Source organism: Aulostomus chinensis, chromosome 14, assembly GCF_037954235.1.
Source record: "Aulostomus chinensis isolate RoL2024-O1b breed Wild chromosome 14, RoL_Achi_v1.0, whole genome shotgun sequence".
Classification (NCBI taxonomy): domain Eukaryota; kingdom Metazoa; phylum Chordata; class Actinopteri; order Syngnathiformes; family Aulostomidae; genus Aulostomus; species Aulostomus chinensis.
In genome coordinates this window covers 14,522,181-14,543,374 of record NC_141333.1, presented here as the reverse complement: position 1 = coordinate 14,543,374, position 21,194 = coordinate 14,522,181, and the positions used below count along the sequence as shown (strand labels likewise).

The 21,194-nt window shown below is 41.5% G+C and overlaps 1 protein-coding gene across 8 annotated transcripts in view; it reads left to right on the top strand.

Moving 5' to 3' along the window:
• The window catches only part of elavl4 (ELAV like neuron-specific RNA binding protein 4), an 85,839-nt gene that overhangs the window by 41,902 nt on the left and 22,743 nt on the right, over positions 1-21,194 (top strand). For 7 of the 8 annotated variants that reach the window (XM_086225495.1, XM_086225493.1, XM_086225490.1 and 4 more), the window contains 3 exons: positions 283-529; positions 12,981-13,084; positions 18,537-18,691. In XM_086225495.1, the coding sequence (XP_086081621.1) occupies positions 283-529; positions 12,981-13,084; positions 18,537-18,691 (506 nt within the window). The remainder of the gene's footprint in view (positions 1-282; positions 530-12,980; positions 13,085-18,536; positions 18,692-21,194) is intronic. The other variant, XM_086225489.1, reaches the window with a different exon arrangement.

Sequence of the window (21,194 nt, the reverse complement as noted above, 5' to 3'; positions counted from 1 at the left end):
GTAAACAATTCGTCAGTATGCACTCTGAACACAAAAAAGGTAAAAACATGGAACCTCATAAATGGTGATAATTTGTGAATCACTTTATCTCATAAGGTAGGTATTTTCATATCATGGAGGCCTGCAAAGTAATAATACCCTGTGATATGTTATTATTACATGACATCTAAATCTCATTTACTTACAATGACAATACTGAATTGCATGCAGTTGACAAGCTGCTGAACAGTGGACAAGCTTTTGCTAATGAATACCCCCCCCCCCCCCCCTTTCCATTCTCAGATCATCAGTAACATGGAGGCTCCAGTGACAAATGGCCCCAGTGGAGGAGGCAACACAGCTAACGGTCCTACCACCAACAGCCGTGGCTGCCCCTCACCCATGCAGACCGGTCCGACAAATGACGACAGCAAGACCAACCTCATTGTTAACTACCTGCCCCAGAACATGACCCAGGAGGAATTCCGCAGCCTGTTCGGTAGCATCGGCGAGATTGAATCCTGCAAACTGGTTCGTGACAAGATCACAGGTACTGAGTGCAGACATTTACTCTTACTCTGCAGTACAGATGTTTATATTATAGCCAAACACTGGATACATCAATGTAAGATTTGAAAAGTATATATCGAAAAAAAAAAAATTCTAGGATTTCATCCAATGTGTAGGCTTTGTGTTTTTTTAGTGAAGTAGAAGCATGAAAATCAAGCTGCATGCAGGACTCAAAAGGAGCACCAGCCAAATACTGGTACAATACTGGTATGCTAATGGCTGGTAGTAGCCACCAGCCAGAAAAGCACTGTTAATCTATTGAGTGGTTGATAATATTACAACAGTCACTTGTTATTTGTCTGGTAGAAAAAAAAGTTAATTTTGCACCCTTGACAAACAACATCATACCATTCCATGTATAAGTATCACAATATGCCATCATTTGCCAAAAGACTAGTTTTTCTTCACTTCCTCTGAAGGAAAGAAAAAAGGAATAACACAGAGACACTTTAGTGAGCTCTCCTGGAGCAAGAAAGGATTTAGATGCTTGATCTTTATTCTGACAATGTTAACAGGCCTGATACTGGGATTTGAAGTTTAAAACTGCTCTTCCTATTCACTGCAGTAGCCTGCTTTTAAAGTCAAATTTGTTAAAGAAACAACGTACAGTACCTCCCCCCCCAAAAAAAACACTTATTGCATCATCAGATTATTTTAGAGACTGAGAAGTTATTTTCTATTTCGTTCACTTGGATTTGTCGTCAAATAACAGTAAAACTTAGAATACAAAAATCTTTTTTTCAAAGACAAGGATGATGAAGCAGAGAGCTAATGTGAATTTAAGGTGAATTTTTATTCAAAATTCCCATGTTTGAGAGGAATCGCTGCGCATGTTGTCTTCTACAAGGAGAAAGTCAAGTCTGTGTGGGTTCACGCACTGCGACTCAGCAATGCAGCAAAGTGCCACATGTTCTCCAGAGGTGCTTAAATTAAGCAGCACTTCGCAGTGCTAATCATGGCTGTAATCTGGGCGTAGTGGCTGTGTGGGTGGCCATACAGCAGATGGATCGGTGGTGGTGGTGGTGGTGGGGGGGGGGGGGGTTGTTGGGTGGGTGCATCTCTGGGATAATGCTCTATAATGGCTTTCATTTTAGCTCCTACTTACTGACACTCTTCTCCTGATAATCTCATTAAAGAGCACCAGCCAGGCAGGCAGTCGAGATCACCAAGCCACACTTGGATAGCAGGTACAGGCAAGCAGGGCATAAACACAGGGAAGAAATAAACACATACACAAATACATACAGTATATGAACGTAATCACAGAGATAGATTTCCTTTAAAAGATCAAATATAACTGAAAGCCCGACAGAAACTACAATTTTGGCTACAAATCTGTGGTGGCCAGTTCCTCAGCTATTCTTGCCGCCTTTTCTTTGTTTGTTTGAGGCACATTTTTGCTGCTTTGTGATTCCTCTTCAGGACCATCTTCCTCTTTCGCTGTAATAGGCCACAAAATGGAGTCAGATACACAAGGATAATGGAGGATGGTGTGTACAAAAATAACACCGGGATACCACATGCTATTATCATCACCATGTTCTCTCCACCCGATTTCCCCCTTAAGTGTGATTTTACAAGCAACAGTGAGGAACCAAGCTAACAGCAGATATTTAGAGAGTTTGAAAGTGAGCAGAATTGCTGTAAACCTGCTCGAGCCCTAAATGGAGGCTTACAGAGATAGAAATGTTTGTTCACTTTCTCTTAAACCATTTAAGGTACTTCTCTACTCTGCACTACAAGGTTTGTCTGATGACTTAGCATCAACACAAAAAGTTATTAATAAATCCTCCCCTCCCCTCCATCTCCCCCTGTGGTGTATGCCTGTTTTACTCTCCCATGGGTGCAATTTCCTCATGCAAACTTTTAGGCTAACAAAGCACAGCTCCCCTCTTCTAGCAGGGAATGCCAAGAGGATTCATACTCTCTAACAGTCATCCAAATCATTAAGTCAGTTTTCTGAAAGGGCGGGGTAAAGAGAGGGATGGTGGAAGGAGTACTGAGAGACAAAAACGGAAACACACACGAGCACATTCTGCACATTGATGAAAGGAAAATCGACTTCTGCTAAATATCTTCGTGAGCATTTCTGAATAAGTCAAAGATTGATTTTTTTATGAGGAAAATATTTTAGTGAATGCGTTGCAACATCTTAATATTGATGGGAATACTAAAGCTATACAGTGCAAACAGGGATGCACTGATACACATACCTGAATTTTGATATCTGCCAATACTGTCTTAAACTCCTACTACTACTTTTATCATTATTGGTAACATTAATGAGGATAATAATAATTGCATGTGGGTATAATAAACCACAGAGAATGGTCCACAAGGGACATTTGCCCACGTGATAAAGGGAAACATCTCTTAAGGAGTTTCTTATATTTCCATACAAGTCAAGTGTGTCATTTACCATTGCTGCAAATTCCTCATGCAGTAGAACCTTGGTAGTACTGACCTTGGATCTCCCAGGTTGCTGAATGCTTCTGGGCGAGTTGCCTGTCACTCACCGATGGCGTTGTAGATTTCACTTGGTTTCCTGTACTGTGATATAAAACAACCACCGTAAGCACCTGAGGTCTTTGAAGACTTACTCGTTAAGTTTTACTGCCCAAAGTAAAGACATTAGCCGGCAAAACAGATGGGATCTCTGCTATGTTATTGTTAGCAGTTAGCCCCTCTCCCTCGTCCTGTCACAGCACTTTAAATGATTTTGCTCTGATTTAAAATAGTTATGCAGGGGCAAATAATGAGAAAATGTTATCCTTGTTGTCGTGCATCAGACTAATATCCAATATCAACAACAGGTCGGTGTGGGAGGAGTAGAAATGAAGGTTGAAATTATAAAGGACTGGAATATTATTACATTTTCTAAGATAAAAGTTATGTTATTTTATGATTACATAAATGATGTAATGTTCCAATAGACTGCCAGGTTCAATCGGCCTTCTTTGTTTACACTTGTTCTGTATGGAAACATTGTCTTAGCTACTTTTTTCTTGTATAATTTGAAAGTCTTCATCATCCTTTCTTTGCTTACATTCCATGAGATGTTTCCCATCAGTCTTTGCATCTGTAAGTGTTTCCTGACAAGGTATGAGGCTTTAGTAGGGGACACAGACAGGTCCTCAGATTCCTGTATACCAGCGCCTGTCAGCCCTGATGATGCCAATGTGGCGTGAGGCTCGGGCGGGTGCGGGCAGGCATAGACGCTTCAGCTCCATCTGTCACCCTGGCTGACTTCAGCTGGTAGAAAAGCCACCTCTGGGTGTCTTTCTTGCTCCCCACTCGCCTGCCTGCCTACCTTCCTGCCTCCCTGAACAACCACCTCTGCCTGGTGTTCTCATAACACTCCAGGGACATGCAGGTTAATCTTTTATTTAAGGCTACCTTACACGCACCAAGCTACAGTCCACACACACATAAGCCCCAGGCATTCACCTGTGAATATCCTGTCTTCCTTCGTACTCTTTAAGGCTAAGACATCGTAAGCGTGTCATTGTTTGAATTAAGTGTGTATACTATAGTAGCTTTTACAGTTGTCATCCTGCATTCCAGGCAGAGAGAAAGGGCACAATACTTTGACTCGCTGTGCACCATGGAGGGTTCTACTCAGAATGCTCTTGATTCATGTTTTCTCTTTATTCTTGAAAGGAGGCAAAACATTTCTTTAATCTGAAAATTGCCAGTCTGTAAGCTCACTTCTTGAGCAGTGAAAGCAGCCACTCCCTCCTGAGATGTTTGTAAAATCACACGTGAAGAGCTACAAAAAGTTAACGCAGACCTTGTAATTCAATGAAACCCATCTGCACACACCCGTACACACAGGTACACACAATCAGAAATGGAATTGACTGATTCTTTTTGGATAGTCAATTTTCTAGGTTATTTTTCAGCTGCATTTCAGCTGGTGAAATTGAAGTATTTCTTGTCATAATGACGTTGATGTATGGAAGGAAGAAAGCTCTGTTCAATTTTAATTGATTTGAGCAGGGTGGGTATTCTTTATTTTTATTGACAACCATTGTTGCACTCTCACATTGACCAGGGATCAGTAGTGCTCCTCTGGAGAGTTGTGTGTCTGTGTGTCTACGCTGTTCTGGTAATTTATTCAGGCACCTAGCAGGCCACCATCGGCTACTGCAGATGATATTGATATTTTGTTGGTTTTAAGGTGTGTTGTTCATGAACCAAAATCCAACATCTTCCAAAAAGTTATAATGAGCAGAGTGTAAAATTCGAATGTCTATTAATGCCGACCATTTCTTCCGATTTCAACAAAACTTTACTGTCCAACAGTTTCCCAGTGTTTTCTTGTATTTAATGGACGTCAGATGTCAGTTGGGCTGTCACAGCGCACGAACACAAACAACAACAAACAGAATTCACAAAGCACAAAAAGTGTTAACTGTTTACGACATCATGAACTATTATTAATGCCAAGATAACTGTTAGTTAACAGTTAACTAATGTGTCTGTTTATCATTTTATATTTGTTCATGTTAACTTCACGGGCTCCAGCAAATACAGATAGAAAAACCCTGGAGGTTTCAGGTGGGGTTAGAGTGGTGAGGGAGAAGTATTACTCAAGTGATACATTTGCCCCATTTCCAATAAGAGCTATAAAGAACATCAATAAATTAATTATGCTCAAGTATTGCATTTTTTTTCAAGCACTAACTAACTTTTATTTCTATTCCCTAAAATGTTACCCAAATGTTGTGAACTAGAATGGCATCTCACCTGAATACAAGAAATGATTTTAACGTTCCTATGTACAATCCTGTAACAACATCATCCCAAAGCACTTTGACTGAAGCCTTTTGTGCGCACGACTCTCGTCACCTTCCATGTGTTGGTTTTCTACATGGAATCAGGGGAACTGATGCAAATCATAGTGACAATGTAGCAAGCCAAGCAGATGTTGGCTATGAAATATAGATAGACTGTGATGTCAGCTGTGGTAGTTCAAGCCAGAGCACCACTGACAGACAGCAGCTTCAGTAAAAACCTGCTGCGAAGCTCGTTCATCTTACATAAGGACAGGTACACCTTATTCGTATACTCCAAAAACATGCAAAAAACATTTCAGGTTTTCTGGGTTTGGCTTCATTCGCACGCAGAGCCCTGTGGTTCAGGCAGCATGCTTCCATTACTTTTATTGTCGTCATCAAGTGCACCCACAAGTATTGCAACATAAAATATGCATCTAACCCTGATCTGCAAGGACAGACAGGTGGAGCTCAGCTCCTTCTCAAGGTCTGTCAGTCTAACAGGGAACAGATAAAATATTCACCATCATACTCACCTCAGTGTATGCACATCTCTTTGTTGCTACTGAAATATACATTGACAACACGCTTAGGAGTAAAGCTGATTGTCTATTTACTTCAGATTTCAAGCTGAGCTGTTTTTTCCAGAGCATTGCTAGAGTGATGTGAACAAAACACACTATTATTTCTCTATTTCTCACTTTGCCTTATGATGAGAAACATTTATACTTGCTGACACACCTAAACAATACAAATGCAATGTTGTTCTGTGTGGTATTTTTAAAATCCTTACTGAAATCTGATAGAGATGCGGGGCAGTGTTCCTCACATTCAAGCGAGATTTATCTAAACCTGAAATGGGCTGAGGACTGATAGCGTGAACAAAGCTGACAGGGAAAAAGATGGAAAAAGAGTTTGACATCTCCAAAGACAGGTATTAAGAGACCTGCCAGGCTCAGAAGTGCCGACACAAGCAGGCAGACACACAGTCCCACGTCCCAAGAACGTCCTGTCTCTCTCCTCTTAGCACTCTTAGCCAATCTCCCTCTCATCCCTCTTCTTAGGACCCAGAATTTGATGTCCTGAGAGCTTGCTTGGCTGCTCCTCTTGTGACCCTCACTTCAAACTGCTTCTTTCCTCTCGCATTTCACTCTGAGTGCCCTTCACATGGATCAGAGAGGATGTGACTGTCCCCCGTGTTGGCCTCCAATGTGAAGACTGAATGTGCCTCAGGGCTGGTTCCTCACCCCCGACCCTTTGAGTGCACTGAACCTGGGCAGGAGGGAGCCAGACAGTCACTTTGTCCCCAGCTTGTGTGCTATAAAGCTGGAGGTGGATAGCTAAGGGGCTTTTGGGCCCTCTCTTTCTTTGTCCAAGCAGGTGCAGTGGGATACAGGCTCCGCAATCCTGACGTAACAGTGTTATCCAAGACTTAAAGGGAATCTTCTGTCTGTCAACTCGCTCTCTCTCTCGCTGTCCCTCTGTCTCTGTCTCTCTGTCTCTCTCTTTCTCACACACACACACTCTCTCTCACTTTCTCTCTCTTTCTGTCTCTCTCTCCCTCAGCCGCACAGCCAGCAAACCAGCCCACACATTACAGGCTGCAGTCCGTTGACCCCAAGGCTCAAGGAGCCACCACAAGCGGGTGGTTTACGTGTATGTGTATGTTTGTCCCTGAGCCTCTACGTGGGCAAATGTGCATCTATGTGTGTGTGTTGGTGGAAGCAGGCCTTGGGAACTGAGAGTGGGAGCCTCCTGACTGCAACATTGGCTGCTACCTTGGCAACCCAGGAGGGAAAGATGTGTTGAATGAGTGAGTGGGAGAGGGATCTACAGTAGATATGTGTGTGCGGGGGATGTGGCTCTGTTTATGAATTTAGTTATTTAAACAGGCACATAATTCCACATGATATGCACCAACTGTACTGCTATTATTTCAGAGCCTGTAGCGTTCCTGCCGGTTATCTTTTTGCAACCTCACTCAATTCCCTCTCCTTTTTTTTCTATGACGCTGACCCTCTTTTAAGGTAAGCGAAGTGTATTTTGACATGAAGCTGGTGACAGGCCACCTTTCCAAATGTTGGGGAGCACTGGCCCATCAAAAATAGCACCACTTCAAGTTGCTGCAGCAGCAAGGGGCAAAACATCAGAAGATGGAGGAGGATGGAAGCAGTGAGTGTGACACATTTATTGTGACAAATTGAAATGTTTTTTTTTTTTCTTCCATTCCATCATCTTGAACATATAATGTTGCTAAAATTAAGACTGACCATCTGGACTTGCCTGTCCCTCTGGAGAGAAACTTGGTCCTCTCAAGGTGCGTTAGCGTCACTGGCTCATTCTTCTGACGACCCCCCACACCCTTTTTGATAAAACTGTCCTCCCTTGACTTCTTAGTGATGGACAAACATCACCGCTGGGTGCAGAGTTTTAGGAACAATGTTTCCTCAGTCATTTACACACATATTGTTATTTGATTTTTAATTTTGCGTAATTCCTGCTGAGCTTTTTCTATTAGTTATTGCCCATATTGTTAGCGCACAGTGTGAACTACACAAGCTGCCATTGTTATGTAAATATAACAACACAGCAAACGATGACAAAGAAGAGAACAATTTAGAATAGAAATTGAACAAGTTGGCAGTTGCGGTGTTTTGCGTTGGAAGTCCAAAATAATGTGTGACTGATAACTACACATTTGCACAGAATAGAATTGAAAACAATAGATGTCAGTGAGGTACACAGTAAAAAAGGGTCTTGAAAAGTATGTTTCATTTGGTAGCTACCACTCTACATCAAAGACTCTATTGTACAATGTGTGTGCCTCGCCTGATGATAGCAGGAGATGAGGATGCTTTCATGTTTGCGGTATAGGGCTCTTAGTCACAAAATACTACAAAAAGGCACAAAATAATGACTGACAATATGCAACTGGAGAGTCTTTGCATGTGTACCATACAGCACATAATTGTGACCCTCGCTGTGTGCCTTGCAGCGCTGCACATGAATATGTTTAACTTGTCCGTAAACTCTGTTTAGCTACACATATGTCTTATGTGCCGTTGTTTGTGTGTACCCAAATATCATTTCGTATTGGCATTTTGAATTCTCACATGCATACACCAGGGCATGTAAGTGTGCGTATAGAGGGTAGAGAGGGGAGTGAAATTACTGTTGGCACCCCTCTAAGTGTGCTCTTTTTCACATTTCACTCACTGGGCAACCTGCTGCTCAATAATAAGCAATGGCTTAGTCATAACATTGCCCAAGCAATAGCAAAAGCTCTGATTTTAGTAAGCATGCCCCTCTATGAATTATTTTCTGATCGTACAATATTCTGCCAAAATAGTGGAGGTTCCAAATTAGCCCCCTCCCCCTTTCCCCTACTGCATGTGGTAGTATTTGTTATTGCCGCTAAATATGTGGCACTGCTATGATATCTTACAATAACTATTACACCTGTACTTTCCTATGTAGGTGAAATATTGCTATACAACAGCCCTAAAATTAAATCGTGTATTATAATGTTAGGTTTTCTTCTGTTTGAGAGGGACATGGGTGTCTTGTCTTTTTTTTTTAAGGCTGTAATTTATGTTGCAGTTTAACTACTACTGCAGAGGGTTTCTATTATTATGTACTCCTCCTCCTTTTATATGAATTAGTGTCATCAAAATGTTAGGAAAACCTCTGAGGATAAAACTTCTCAATCAGATTCAGTATAAAGTGAACAGTCATTGCATGGCTGTGGTGTTACAATACATCATTTTATCTAATAAATTACCAATAAGTGTATGAAGGCTATATAATATATACCTTTTGGCAGAGGGCATACTCTAAAATCAATAAGCAAACCTAGATCCCTTTCACATAAATCTAATTTTGGCACATTCTTTATTTCACATCATTTTCAGAAAGAAGCAGCACAGCATTTTTTTTGAGAAGTGTTTTAGTGTTGGCACGACTGGCACTGCAAGCAGCTGACAAATCAAATGCAAATGAATATCTCACCTCATTAGAAGGCCACAATGAAGACCAATGCATCATTTGGGTTATTGTTTTAATTGACAATTAAAATATATAAGTTGGTTTATCCATCAAGGTAATTGATAAGCACAAAGCAGATTTTTTTTGTTAGCAACAACCCTGTTAGAAGCTATTAATCATGTCATTTAATAGCTTTTCTATTTTATCTTAAATGCTGTGCTTACTGAATTTCTTTTTCTTTAATCATAATTAACTCATAAGAAGTCTCTCTCCTTATCAACTCTCTTATTGGCTTTCAGACTTTCCACTGGTAGTAGCTGGGCTCGCAGCACGGTTGTAGATGTGGCAACATCATTGTGTTGTTTCTCTAAAATATGCTTTTGGTATGTCTAGTTGATCAATTGTCATTTTAGTCTCTCTGAGCAAACAGTAAGGTAACATCTGTGAATGGAATGATATTGATGATAACTTCTACAAGGGATGTTTGGGAGAAAATAAAGTTCAGTGTCATCAATAGTCATATCTTCCATCTCATCTTTGGTTATTTATTTGGTGATTCGATAATATAGTGCAACCAGACTCTGTCTTTCTCCTGTCATTCCAACGTGCCATCATGTTGATAGCTGAATGATGCTGAGGCGTAAACCTTCATCTGAACTGTGACGGTATGAGCCGAGTGAAGGCGGCATTGCAGGGCTGGTCCTGCTGAGGAGTGTTGCGGTGGACATGCAGGTGTTGTGACAAGATGAGGAGAAAAAACACACGGCCTGTTATTTCTGCATGCTCTTGGTTACAGACTGGGGACCGCTTACCACAATGCCCCTGCCTATATGTGTAATGCCTACTATATAACTACTATACGCCCATCCTCAGGACACACAATGACACATCCACAGGCTACATGCTAGCCATTCCACTTATCACTGCCCCGCGGTGAGGACTTTTTACTGCTTGTGTTTGTTTGTGTCGCCTCTTTGATTGAGTGATCACATGTTTACTTGAATGGGTGTGCACATGTGTGTACATCTGCCCATGTGTTGCGTTGGCGTTGCCTCTCCCACCCATTCGTGCTGATTCCAGGCAACCAGGCAGTCTGGTTGTGGCTCCCTGCTGTTAGCTGCTCTGTAGCAGCCGGGAAATGGTGGGTGGAATCCCCTCCCGGACCTTTCCTGATGCTGCAGGCAGATGTCTGCCTCTGTTTCCCCTCATCTATCCACTCACCTGGGGAATGATGCCAGCTAGCAAGCCCCCTCCCAGCCCAGAGACTGTCATCTTTGCCAAAGAGGGAGTGAAGATTAGAGTGGCGGCAGCCAGTTGTGGCAATATCAACCTCAGCTCCCCATGTATGCAATGTACACACTCATTGAAAGCTTACACAAAATTTTGCATAAACACACACTCTAGGTATAATAAAGTAGCCGGCGTATATTACATTCATCATGGCTGCAATCAAAGTAAATATACGGTGCGTTTGATGTAAGAATTAAATCCAGTGTGCATGCTTACACATGGATATTAACTTGTACACACCACCTTATTCACACAAACACACACACACACACACATACGTTGCACTGTGGCTACTCAGTATAGCAGCAGCGCCCACAGCTAGTTGGCCCAGTTTGGCTGCTTGAAAAGCTCCGTGAGTGCTAAGTGTCTCTGTACCATTAAGCACCAGTCAGCCCATCTAGATTGCCCTTCATCAGTGCTCTTCGCTGGAACACTTAATTTTCAGCTAACCTTCTGGTAGCTGTGCTTGTCGAACCTCACAGTTCTTGTTGAAGATGAGGGAGTGGAGGGGGTGAGGAGGGGGAAGTACAAGGCGAGGGTGAAAGAGATGGCGAGCGGTGGAGAACGGTGCGTTACGAGAAGCAGGCTCACTGCTCATGGACCCATCTGTAATTGAGACTGTCTTGATATAGTATCCATGAGCAGTTACAGTTCAACTTCTCCATATATTAACTTGAAGGAAATTGTCAATTTTTTCTGCACTCGCTCCTGAATAATTTAGAATTCCATTTATTGGTTTATTGGCAAGCTAAAGCCACATGCATGTTTTATTTCAGCTTATTCAATTACTTACTGTTGGCACAAGTCCCTCTCTTCAATATTTATGGACTCTTTTACAAATTAATATAGAAGCTACACAAATTATTTTAAATAATTTTAACTGCCAAACTTAACACCTGATGTCAGATGAGAGTCAGAGAGTAGGGGGAGGAGGAGGAGGAGGAGGAGGAGGAGGAGGAGGAGGAGGTGGTGGAGAGGAGGGTTAGTTATAAATAGCAGTAGTCTCTCCAGGATGGCAGGTTTTTAATTAACAATAGAGAGCCTCTGATAATCCACAGTTAATCCAGAAGAAAAGAGGGAGGAGAGGAGAGAAGAAGAAAAATCATCAGCTGTTTGATGTTAGGACTACAAGTCCCTCCTGGCCCTTCCCCTGCTCAATGCTGAGCTGTTCCGCGCTGTGATATCCATAGCCCAAATGTATTTATTTTGTGAAACAGCCATGCTCTATATTTTGTGATTCACTTTGTCTCTGACTAACTGCTGTCTGTTCCCATTAGCATGAATATGCGCATGCCGCCCCTTTTATACTGACGGGAGTCTTTGTGCTTGTGTGTGGTGTGAGTGGATCGCGGCTGTTTGATGAAAACTAGCCGACTGAAGACCCTGATGGCTGGAGGCGTCCGCTTAAAGTCCTACGCCTGTTGAAAAGCTTGATCTGTGGGGGAAACACTGGGAGATGTCAGGCCGGCTTCACTCAGAGGGAGCGTGCTATCTAAGACACTCTGCAGCTGTTCTAAAAGAGAGGAAAAATACCCTCTGAGCTCAAAGACTGCAGAAATCATGTTGTTTGTACTTGCTGTAAGTTCAATTTCCCAAAATTCACAGGCATTCCCTGGCTCTTACATTAAGCGCCAAAAAATGGTTTAAATTCCCCGAGGTTCTACAGTGAAGCAACCGTTAATGAGGAGCACGAGGATGCAATCAAATCCTTTCTTTTACAGATTTATTATTTTTCACTGACACGGAGATGAAATCTAGTGACAAAAAAATTCTTTTTAAAACATGACGTGATAAGGAAAGAGGCAGTTTCGCTCCCTGCATGTTGTAGATTTCCAGACATTTCTAGAGAATCTGCTGGATTCAGGTTGTGGCAACAGAGCAAGCATCATGTGAGGAATGGTGTACAGAATTTGTACCAACTCTCTTGACACTCCAGGCAGAGTCACTGTGATCTTGTCAGTAGTGACGAAGAGATGCTTTCTAAGAATAAATGTGTGATATCAAAGAAGTTGTATCTGTGAATGGAAGAAGGGTTGGGTGTATTTTTTTGCAGTTTATAGATTGGAGAAATGGACTCTGGCCAAACAATAACACAGAGGCACTGCTGATTATTCAAAATGTAATTTAAGCTTTTCCAACAGGCTGCTGGCAATTTTACAAATGATGCACCACATTTCAAATGTAACCTCCTAACCTACAGAACTGTATCCCCAATAAATAATCATGCATCCATCTGTCTTCCCTCAAATCCATAATCAATGACGAGTATATATGAGATGATTTCTTCTTGTGTTGGAGCAAATTCAGAAAACAAGACAATTTAATGGAGGTTTAAAAACTTTTCTTTCTTTCGTTCTTTCTTTCTTTGTGGCATCTCAGGTCAGAGTCTTGGCTACGGATTTGTCAACTACATCGATCCAAAGGACGCAGAGAAAGCCATCAACACGTTAAACGGACTCAGACTTCAGACCAAAACGATCAAGGTAACTGATACGTCTAAGCAATCGTACCACATCATAAGTGTTCTCAGTGGAGACTCACAAGAGTAGAAAAAAAGTGTAAAGATTACATAGTCAATCAATGTCAGAACTGCAAAATATTCTTCTCAGTGCCTTTTAGATAACACAACTGTTATTAAATGAGCTTGAGGGTGAGATGGGATTGACATGCAGCAAGCTGAGGCATAAAAAAGACCATCTCAATTAAACACACACTGAAGAGCTTGTGACTATAGCCAGTATGCAATTTACTTTTTAAAATATTGAGTTATATAAATATTTCTGAGTGAAAGGGAAGAGACGTGTCAGGTTTTCAAAAATAAGTGAGGCTGATGTGCCTTTGTGGGTTGGTCTAACAGGCCAAGGCCCGACCTCCATTTTACAGCTGGCCCATGCTAAATGATTTGACGAACATATATTTTCCTAAATTCTTAAGAAATCAACTCACCTTTTAGATAAACAGTGAAGACCTAAGCCCTTCATACGAAGTGGAATTTGAGTGAAATGTCTGTATGTGCTCCCTGTAATGAATACTAACTGTCGTGTGTAAAAATATAAGCTATCTCAACATTTAAAATGTTAAAGGAAAACATTTTAAATGTCGTAATCAACCAGATGCGCGAGTTCCCATAACCAGCAGGATATCATTCATTCTCTGTTAGGTAGACTATCAGATGGAAACCATTAGAGAAAAGCAAACAGCCTTAACTTCTGTAATTAAAAGGTCCGTCCAAAATTACTTTGGCCCATTCCAAAATTAAAATCCTGGTTCCCTGCCTGAATTGAGGGCTCTGTTATTACATTTTAATGGCATGAGTAATATGAGCTTCTCACAGAGGTAAGACAGATAAATGAATTCCAACACTGCGCTGCCCCTCCTCCTAACATGTTTAGAAGACCTGGGAAGCAGTTGTTTGTGCCAATGTTTACATGAACAGATCAATCTTTTTTTCCTCTCCCTTCTATCCCCTTCTATCTTTCCCTCCGAGCTGCGTCTGCGGATATGTTGTTGCTTTTAAGATGGGCACTAATCTGTTGCTCTGGGGTAATCCCCGGATTCTCGTTCCTGTCATTTGATCTAATCTGATCTAATCTAATCTAATTTTATCTAATAGGATGGGATTAGCCCATAGTTGTGAAAACAGGATACTGTGTCTGGCCTGGGTTCAGCACAAAGGCCCGCCTCTGGTCAAACTCCTGCCAAAGAGACAAAATAATATGAGATGTAATCTTTGTTTTACTACATGGTTCGTATTTGTGACTGTGTGTTTCAAGTGAAGTCCGTCGTTGTGTGTTTGTGTGTATTTCATATGCATGACTTGATCATTTATGCCGTGCAATTTCAAGTAGGTCTCTTGCTGAACAAGGATTACAAGTGTTAGATGAGCTGAAGCAATAAGACTGGGGACCCATTTTACCAACCCGCCGACATTGCTTGCTTCTGACCGATGCATTTTCATTTTCACAGTTTCCCATGTTGTTTAAATAGCGAACACATTTGCACCCATTGGTGCATCCTTTGGTTTGCTAATCTTAAAAAGAGATGTGGTCAGGTGCATTCCTTTGTTGATGCAGAAGAGGATGCATGCGGCATTGACCAACAAAAAATAGATCTAAAATTAGTGGTGTAGTATTCTTCCTTCTCTTTATCCAGACAGTAAGATGTGCTTACACATGCATAATATGTTTTATTTACACACACTCAGGGATGCGCAGCATCTCAAACATGCAAAAGACCACAACTAAAACATCACAACAATTCACTCAAAAAGCTCTACAACACATCCACCCTTTCACACACAGGCTGCTATGCAAGACTCTGACAAATTCACACATCACACACTGTTGGCCAGGGAAGCCTTGCACTTCCACTGATACAGCCTCTGGAGGAGCTGGGGATCGAAACACAGCGCCACACTGCATCGTCATTATTTTCAGCTCCACAAATATTTCTTATTTGAAATATTTTCTATATTCGTACTTTCTATTTGCTGTTAAATCGACTGGCATGCACTCGTTTTTCACAGGTATCACAGACATTCCCTACTGGTTTCTTTGCACATTAGTAATAAAATATTTAGGACAGTCCAGTCAGCATTGAAATAAACCAAAGCTGATAAATGTCATCTAATGTCCTGAATATGTGAGATAAACGGAGAACTCAAGAGGTTGGTGTGAAAAACACCACATCTGCTATATTTAATACTTAAATAAATACATAACATAACTCAGAGACATGAGCATAAATATGTTTTTTTTCAGTTGAATGACCAGAAAAGGTTGAGGGTCATTTACATGAGATCTTTATGAAATGTAGCAGCGTGAACTAATAGATTTTCCCTCTCACACTCTGAACACGAGAGGTTGCCTCAAGTTGCTCCTGAGATAAAGATGATCTTCCTAATGACCGAGGACAACTCTGCATCTCTGTCTGGTGTTATCGCTCTTACACACTTCATTTCCTCCCTCCCCTTTAGTTTCTTTCCTTGCTTTGTCTCTCCACAAGAGACCAGAGTACCCCTCAGGTAACAAGGTAAATTAAAAGACAGCACGGTAATTCTAAAATTATGTTCTTCGCTCTTTCATGTCACACCCTTCCTGCTCTCTGCCTGAACACTTGTGTAAATGCTTAGCCCAGAGTTTCACATGCTCTCAGGAGCCTCTGTAGTGCCTTTGAGTTGGTTTTGTTGCTGCTGTTTCCTCCATCATGACACCTCAGATTTTTGTCAGCAATGGCTGCGATGCTCCTTCCCTACTGAGGCGTGAGGGGAGACAGCATGCCAAAGGTGAGAGAGGCTCACGGTGACACGCATGCACATAATCTCACACACATTTATACAGTGTGTGCTTGTGAACACTTTAATCTTCACACTTTTCTAACTTTCCGGCACACACATACACGCACGCACGCAGGCGCGCGCACACACACACACACACACACACACACACACACACACACACACACACACACACACACACACGCTCCTGTTTCACACATGCGCCACACCGCACTTGTACACAATACTGCTCACAGCTTGAGGAGGTGTTGATGGATTAGACATCTGGGTTTGGCTGACAAGGAGAGAAAATGAGGGAGAGCTGCACAGAAGAGGAGAAAAAAAGGAAGGGGGGCAGAATCTGGAAGAGAAAGAAAGGTTTAGTGAGGCAACAAGCAGGAAGGAAGGAGTGAAGCAGAAGGAAATAGTCCAGGCACCAAAAAGAAGATATAGAGAGGAAGAGGAAGACAGAGAAACTAAGCAGAAAGGCCAAAGAGAAGAATGTGAGAAAGAACAGACAGTAAAAGTGAGACGTGGGGAAAGCCAGCTGTTCTCCCACCACAAGAGTTCAGTAGGATTTCCATGCTTAAGGATATGACTTCATACCCACCATATTTGCCTGACTTTAACCTTATTTGATGGCTTATGTCTACACATGTCAGAGGTAATGAAAGTACTGGAAGGGAAAGCTGCTCCAGTCAGCAGCAGTAGTAATGGGATTTACACAAACTTTGCTGGAGCAAAATCGGGTCTACATGAAGATGTTCGGGACGTCTGACAACTGCAGGTTGACTGGCAGCGAGCTACTGCTGTAAGCTGCCCCGCACAGAATAACCCCTTACTCAGTTACAGTCATTTGCACTGGTGGCGATGACATTCACACAGGGTTTTCTAGGTAGAAGAAAAGCTGTTTGTGTTCATGTTTGTGGACATGAGCTTGTGGCTAAGTGTTTCTGTTCCTGTATGGAAATGAGGAGGAGGATCAACGTGTGACAATGAGGAGCGGAGTGAAATTGTGTGGGTGAGTGGTAACATGACTAAGTCTATTTATTATAGCTGCGAGATTGCCGTTCAGTAGGGTGTTGCAAGGGCAAGAGTGTCATGGATTTGTGTATTTGTGTGTGTGTGTGTGTGTGCGCGCGCGCGCGTGCGTGTGTGTGTGAGCTGTTGCGTAACCATATATAAGGCAATTCTGAAGGGATTCAGATGCACATCTGCTTGTCTGAACTTTGTGTTTTGTGATAGTATTTCCTATTTTATTCTTAAATCCCTCCTCCCTCTCTGTTTGTTATCAGTTGGTCATCCATTGTGTGTATCAGCTCCTGCCTTCTCTGTTGTCCTGCTCCTTGTTTTGATGTTCTACTGTGTTTTAGTCCGATGATTTGTTTCACTCTTGTCCCACCTATTGTTCCTTTACTCTGATAAGAATCAGAATCTGAGTTTGTAAGCCTGGAGCTTTTTTTCTCCTCTGGGCTTAGTTTGTTTGTTTTCAACCAGTAAATCCAAAATGAGGGTCCTGTGCTGGTGTATTGTTCAATGTGTTTGCATTTATCTTTACTTTATCTTTTTATGCAAGCTGGTACATTTTGATTGCTCTACTGCATCCAATCATGTAGCTAAAACTTGCAGAGTTTATGTGGTAGTTTGGTCAAATTCAAGTTCATCTTCTCACCCTAAATGCACCACAGAGTTTGCTTATACTGTAGCAGGAATTAGACCAAGACCACCACTTGAAAAAGTTTTGGTCCAGTTAGTTTGTTTCACACTTGAGTGCAAATGCTGCCCAAAACTATCTGCACCAAGGGGGCAGACTCTCCAGGGTTCTGTTCAGCTGAACTTAACCAAGGAATTGTAAAAGCTCCCGTCAGTTGTTCTCTTCAATCTTTTCTGTTAAATCTTTACTGTTGTTGCTTCAGTCTTGCCTTTTTATTTTATTCTGTTTGCCCAAATTATCTTATTCATAAGCCCTTTTTTTCCCATTTAAATTGGTTAAAAAAACAACAACAAAAAAAACGCTTCTCCAAGATTCTGCCTAGCTGCAGACTCCGTACACTTGGGTCCACCTGCTGCACTCGCCATGACATCCTTAATAAAACTAAACTGTGAAATCCTCTCCTCAGAGGTGCAAGACTAAGTAGCGCCTGGTGAAAAGCTTAAAGGCTTTTCTTAACTTACTATTAGGCTTATTGCTAATGTCTTAATTAAATTGCCCACTGAAAAAGACCTCTACAATCACAACATATTAACCTTATTATATTTCTTTATATTTTGGCTCAAAATAATGCTCGAAATCAAAAAGGGTGAATGAAATGAAATCTTGGTCCAAATCCAAATCCTGTTAATCCCGGTCTCCTGACTACATGAGCTGTCTTTTTAAACGAAAACACACGTGGTTAACCTACCCAGGGGAACAGCATTTCTTCTGCCTGTCCCAGGAAACAACTCAAGTGTTAGCTGTCCGGGTTTCCTGGGAACCAGATCTTTTCCTAATTCCCAAGGCAAGATTTACCCTTAAAATGTTCCGTTTTCCTCCAATATACAAAGACACAAAATCCATGCACCTTTCACATTTCTATCTTAAGACTGGAAGTCTCCTGGGATTTTTAAGAGGAATTAAGCACTTTATTTTTATACCGTATTTTTTGCTTCCTGTCCTACAGGTGTCATACGCACGACCCAGCTCAGCTTCCATCCGTGATGCCAACCTGTATGTGAGTGGCCTGCCTAAAACTATGACCCAAAAGGAGTTGGAGCAGCTCTTCTCCCAGTACGGCCGCATCATCACTTCCCGCATCCTTGTCGACCAGGTCACAGGTATCCATGGGGCAGCACATCCTCTGTCTACACTTTCAGACTGGGAGATGTGACCAGTCACACACAAACACACATCCCTCAGCGTTTACAGTTACATTTAGACTGATTATTTTACTCTTAATGCAACATGGAGTGTTGAATTTCTCAAGTGACTCAAATCATTTTTGTTTTTTTGTTTTTTTTATTGGAAACTGTTACCATGAAGAAATAAACGTGATACGCGCACCATTTTGTGCCGTATCACGTTTGAATTTGAGGCTTTTAAATTTAACGTGCACAGCCAAGCAACTGAATAACATAACGTAACTAACTAAGGTAACTGCATTTTATCCACAATATTCTGCAGTAAAAAAATTTCCTAGCAAATCATTTTCTTTGTCAAAAAAGATGATATTGCATCCTTTGCATATTAGGTGTACTTATTTATGCTGATAATATGAAATAGTAAATGGTGGTGTAGCAGTTCAATGAGTATAGGTAGGCCTTTTTCACTGTATGCTCATGCTGGTCACGCTGACATATAACAGTTGATGCTATGCAATAAGAGACAAAACTTTTAATCTGCGTATATGAGCTGTGTCATTGCAAGGCCATGACTGTAAAATTCTATATCCGATCAAACGTACAGAAAATAATTCCTACTGTCCTGTTTTGCCCATTTTCTTGGGTATGAAAACACAGATTGCACAATAAGTGCAAACCGTGTAATAAACATGATCAATTACACATTTCCCTATATCTTTAATACAGGAATGAATTACGTCAAGCCATTGTATTGCAGAAAAAGCCCTCCAGCATGTCTCTTAGATCCATTTCAGGGGTTGTGTGTGCCTACAGGCTGCAACCTGCTCCAGTGTTATGTGCAATGTGTACTGATGAAGCAGAAAGGGAGCAGCATGCTGTAAGCCACACTCATTTGCCTAAGCAGAATAAATCACTGCTGGCAGTGAAGTGCACGCCTGCCTGTAGACACTGAGCAGAGCAGGAGATAGGGTTAGAGGAGAGGGGAAAGCAGAGGAAAGGAAAACAAAGGAGACGTGGAGGGGGTGTAGATGAGGAGGGGAGGGTGGGTAAGCAGAGAAGAGGAAAATAAGTAACGCAGGGGTGAAGATGAACAGAGACGTGGGAAGGAGAGGAAATGAGATGAGGGAGGAAGCAAAGGGAAAGCTAAGGAGTGGGGCAGCGGAAGGGAGAAGTGGTAAAAAGATTTTTACTCTCATCAACACACATTTAGATGAAGTGGGTACATCTCCTGTCTGTCTGTTTCACCTAACAAACCTGTCATATCACTGTACTACGTTCACCCCTGGGATTCCCTACAAAGCAATGGCGCCACAATACACACAGCAAGGCTACTGAAAACGCATCTGTTTACACCACATGCACGTGCATCTCTGATTTTTTTTTTTTTTAGCTTCTCTGCACAGGCCACACACCATGAATAAAACAAATCTCAACAGAGGCGCTACTGGTCTCGGGCAAAGTTCTTATGCATTGGCCACAGCTTGGGTTCACAAGAGACTCGGTAATTCATAGTGTTACCATTCTTGACTGGCAAGTGGTCAGTTTTATGGCGCGGTCTCATGATCATGTCCAGGTAAAGTGCTGCAGTGGTTTATTTACAGCAACAACAACAACAGCAACAAAAAAGATAAACACCCCAAAAAAGGAGAACAAATCGTTTCGATTACAAACTGTATTAACACACCAACACGTTCTTCTCTTCAAGGGCATTAAATCCTCTCATCCTGTCACTTTCTAGCCAAATAATAGTCAACAGCTAATAAACATGGCCTGCTAACATGTGTATTTTTACTTTTTTGCCCTGTTTGTTGTATTTCTTTATCAAATAACAGGAGCATTAAAAAAGAGGAGGTTATCACATTGGTGGAAACTGAATAGCGTAGGTTTAGGAATGTTCTGGTTATGGAATGTTCATGAAATATTAAGGAAATAAGTTGGTATTAGGTAAATGAAATTGCTAGTTCGCACTGTGATAATGACAAGAGCAAAAATAAAACCTTAAAACAAAATACTGTTTATCTCCCATTCCCAGCGACTGGGTAATGACCCACAGGTGGGTTGCAAGAGACTTTATTTGGGTCACCAAATAAATTTGCATAACTTCTTTCACTGTTTTTTTAATTTATTTATTTATTTAAGATTTATATCTGCAGTACTCTAGAGGCCCAAACTCACATTTTCTGCCTCAATTCCGCCAGATTCTGCTGCTAAGAAATGGATGCTTGGCCTGAAAAAGGAAAAACAAAACTGAGATTGTATAAAGTGATTTGAAATAGCATCAAAATGGATTTCTCCTGATTTATAGATGAAGGCTGTTGTGAATATGCTCATAATCGTTTTTTGATGCTGCATATACTACAGAGTGCTTTATTATATTTTGATACGTTTTCATAGGGTATCCTGTGTGTGTGTGTGTGTGTGTGTGTGTGTGTGTGTGTGTGTGGTTATCATTTGATGGACCACATCTGGCTGATTTCACT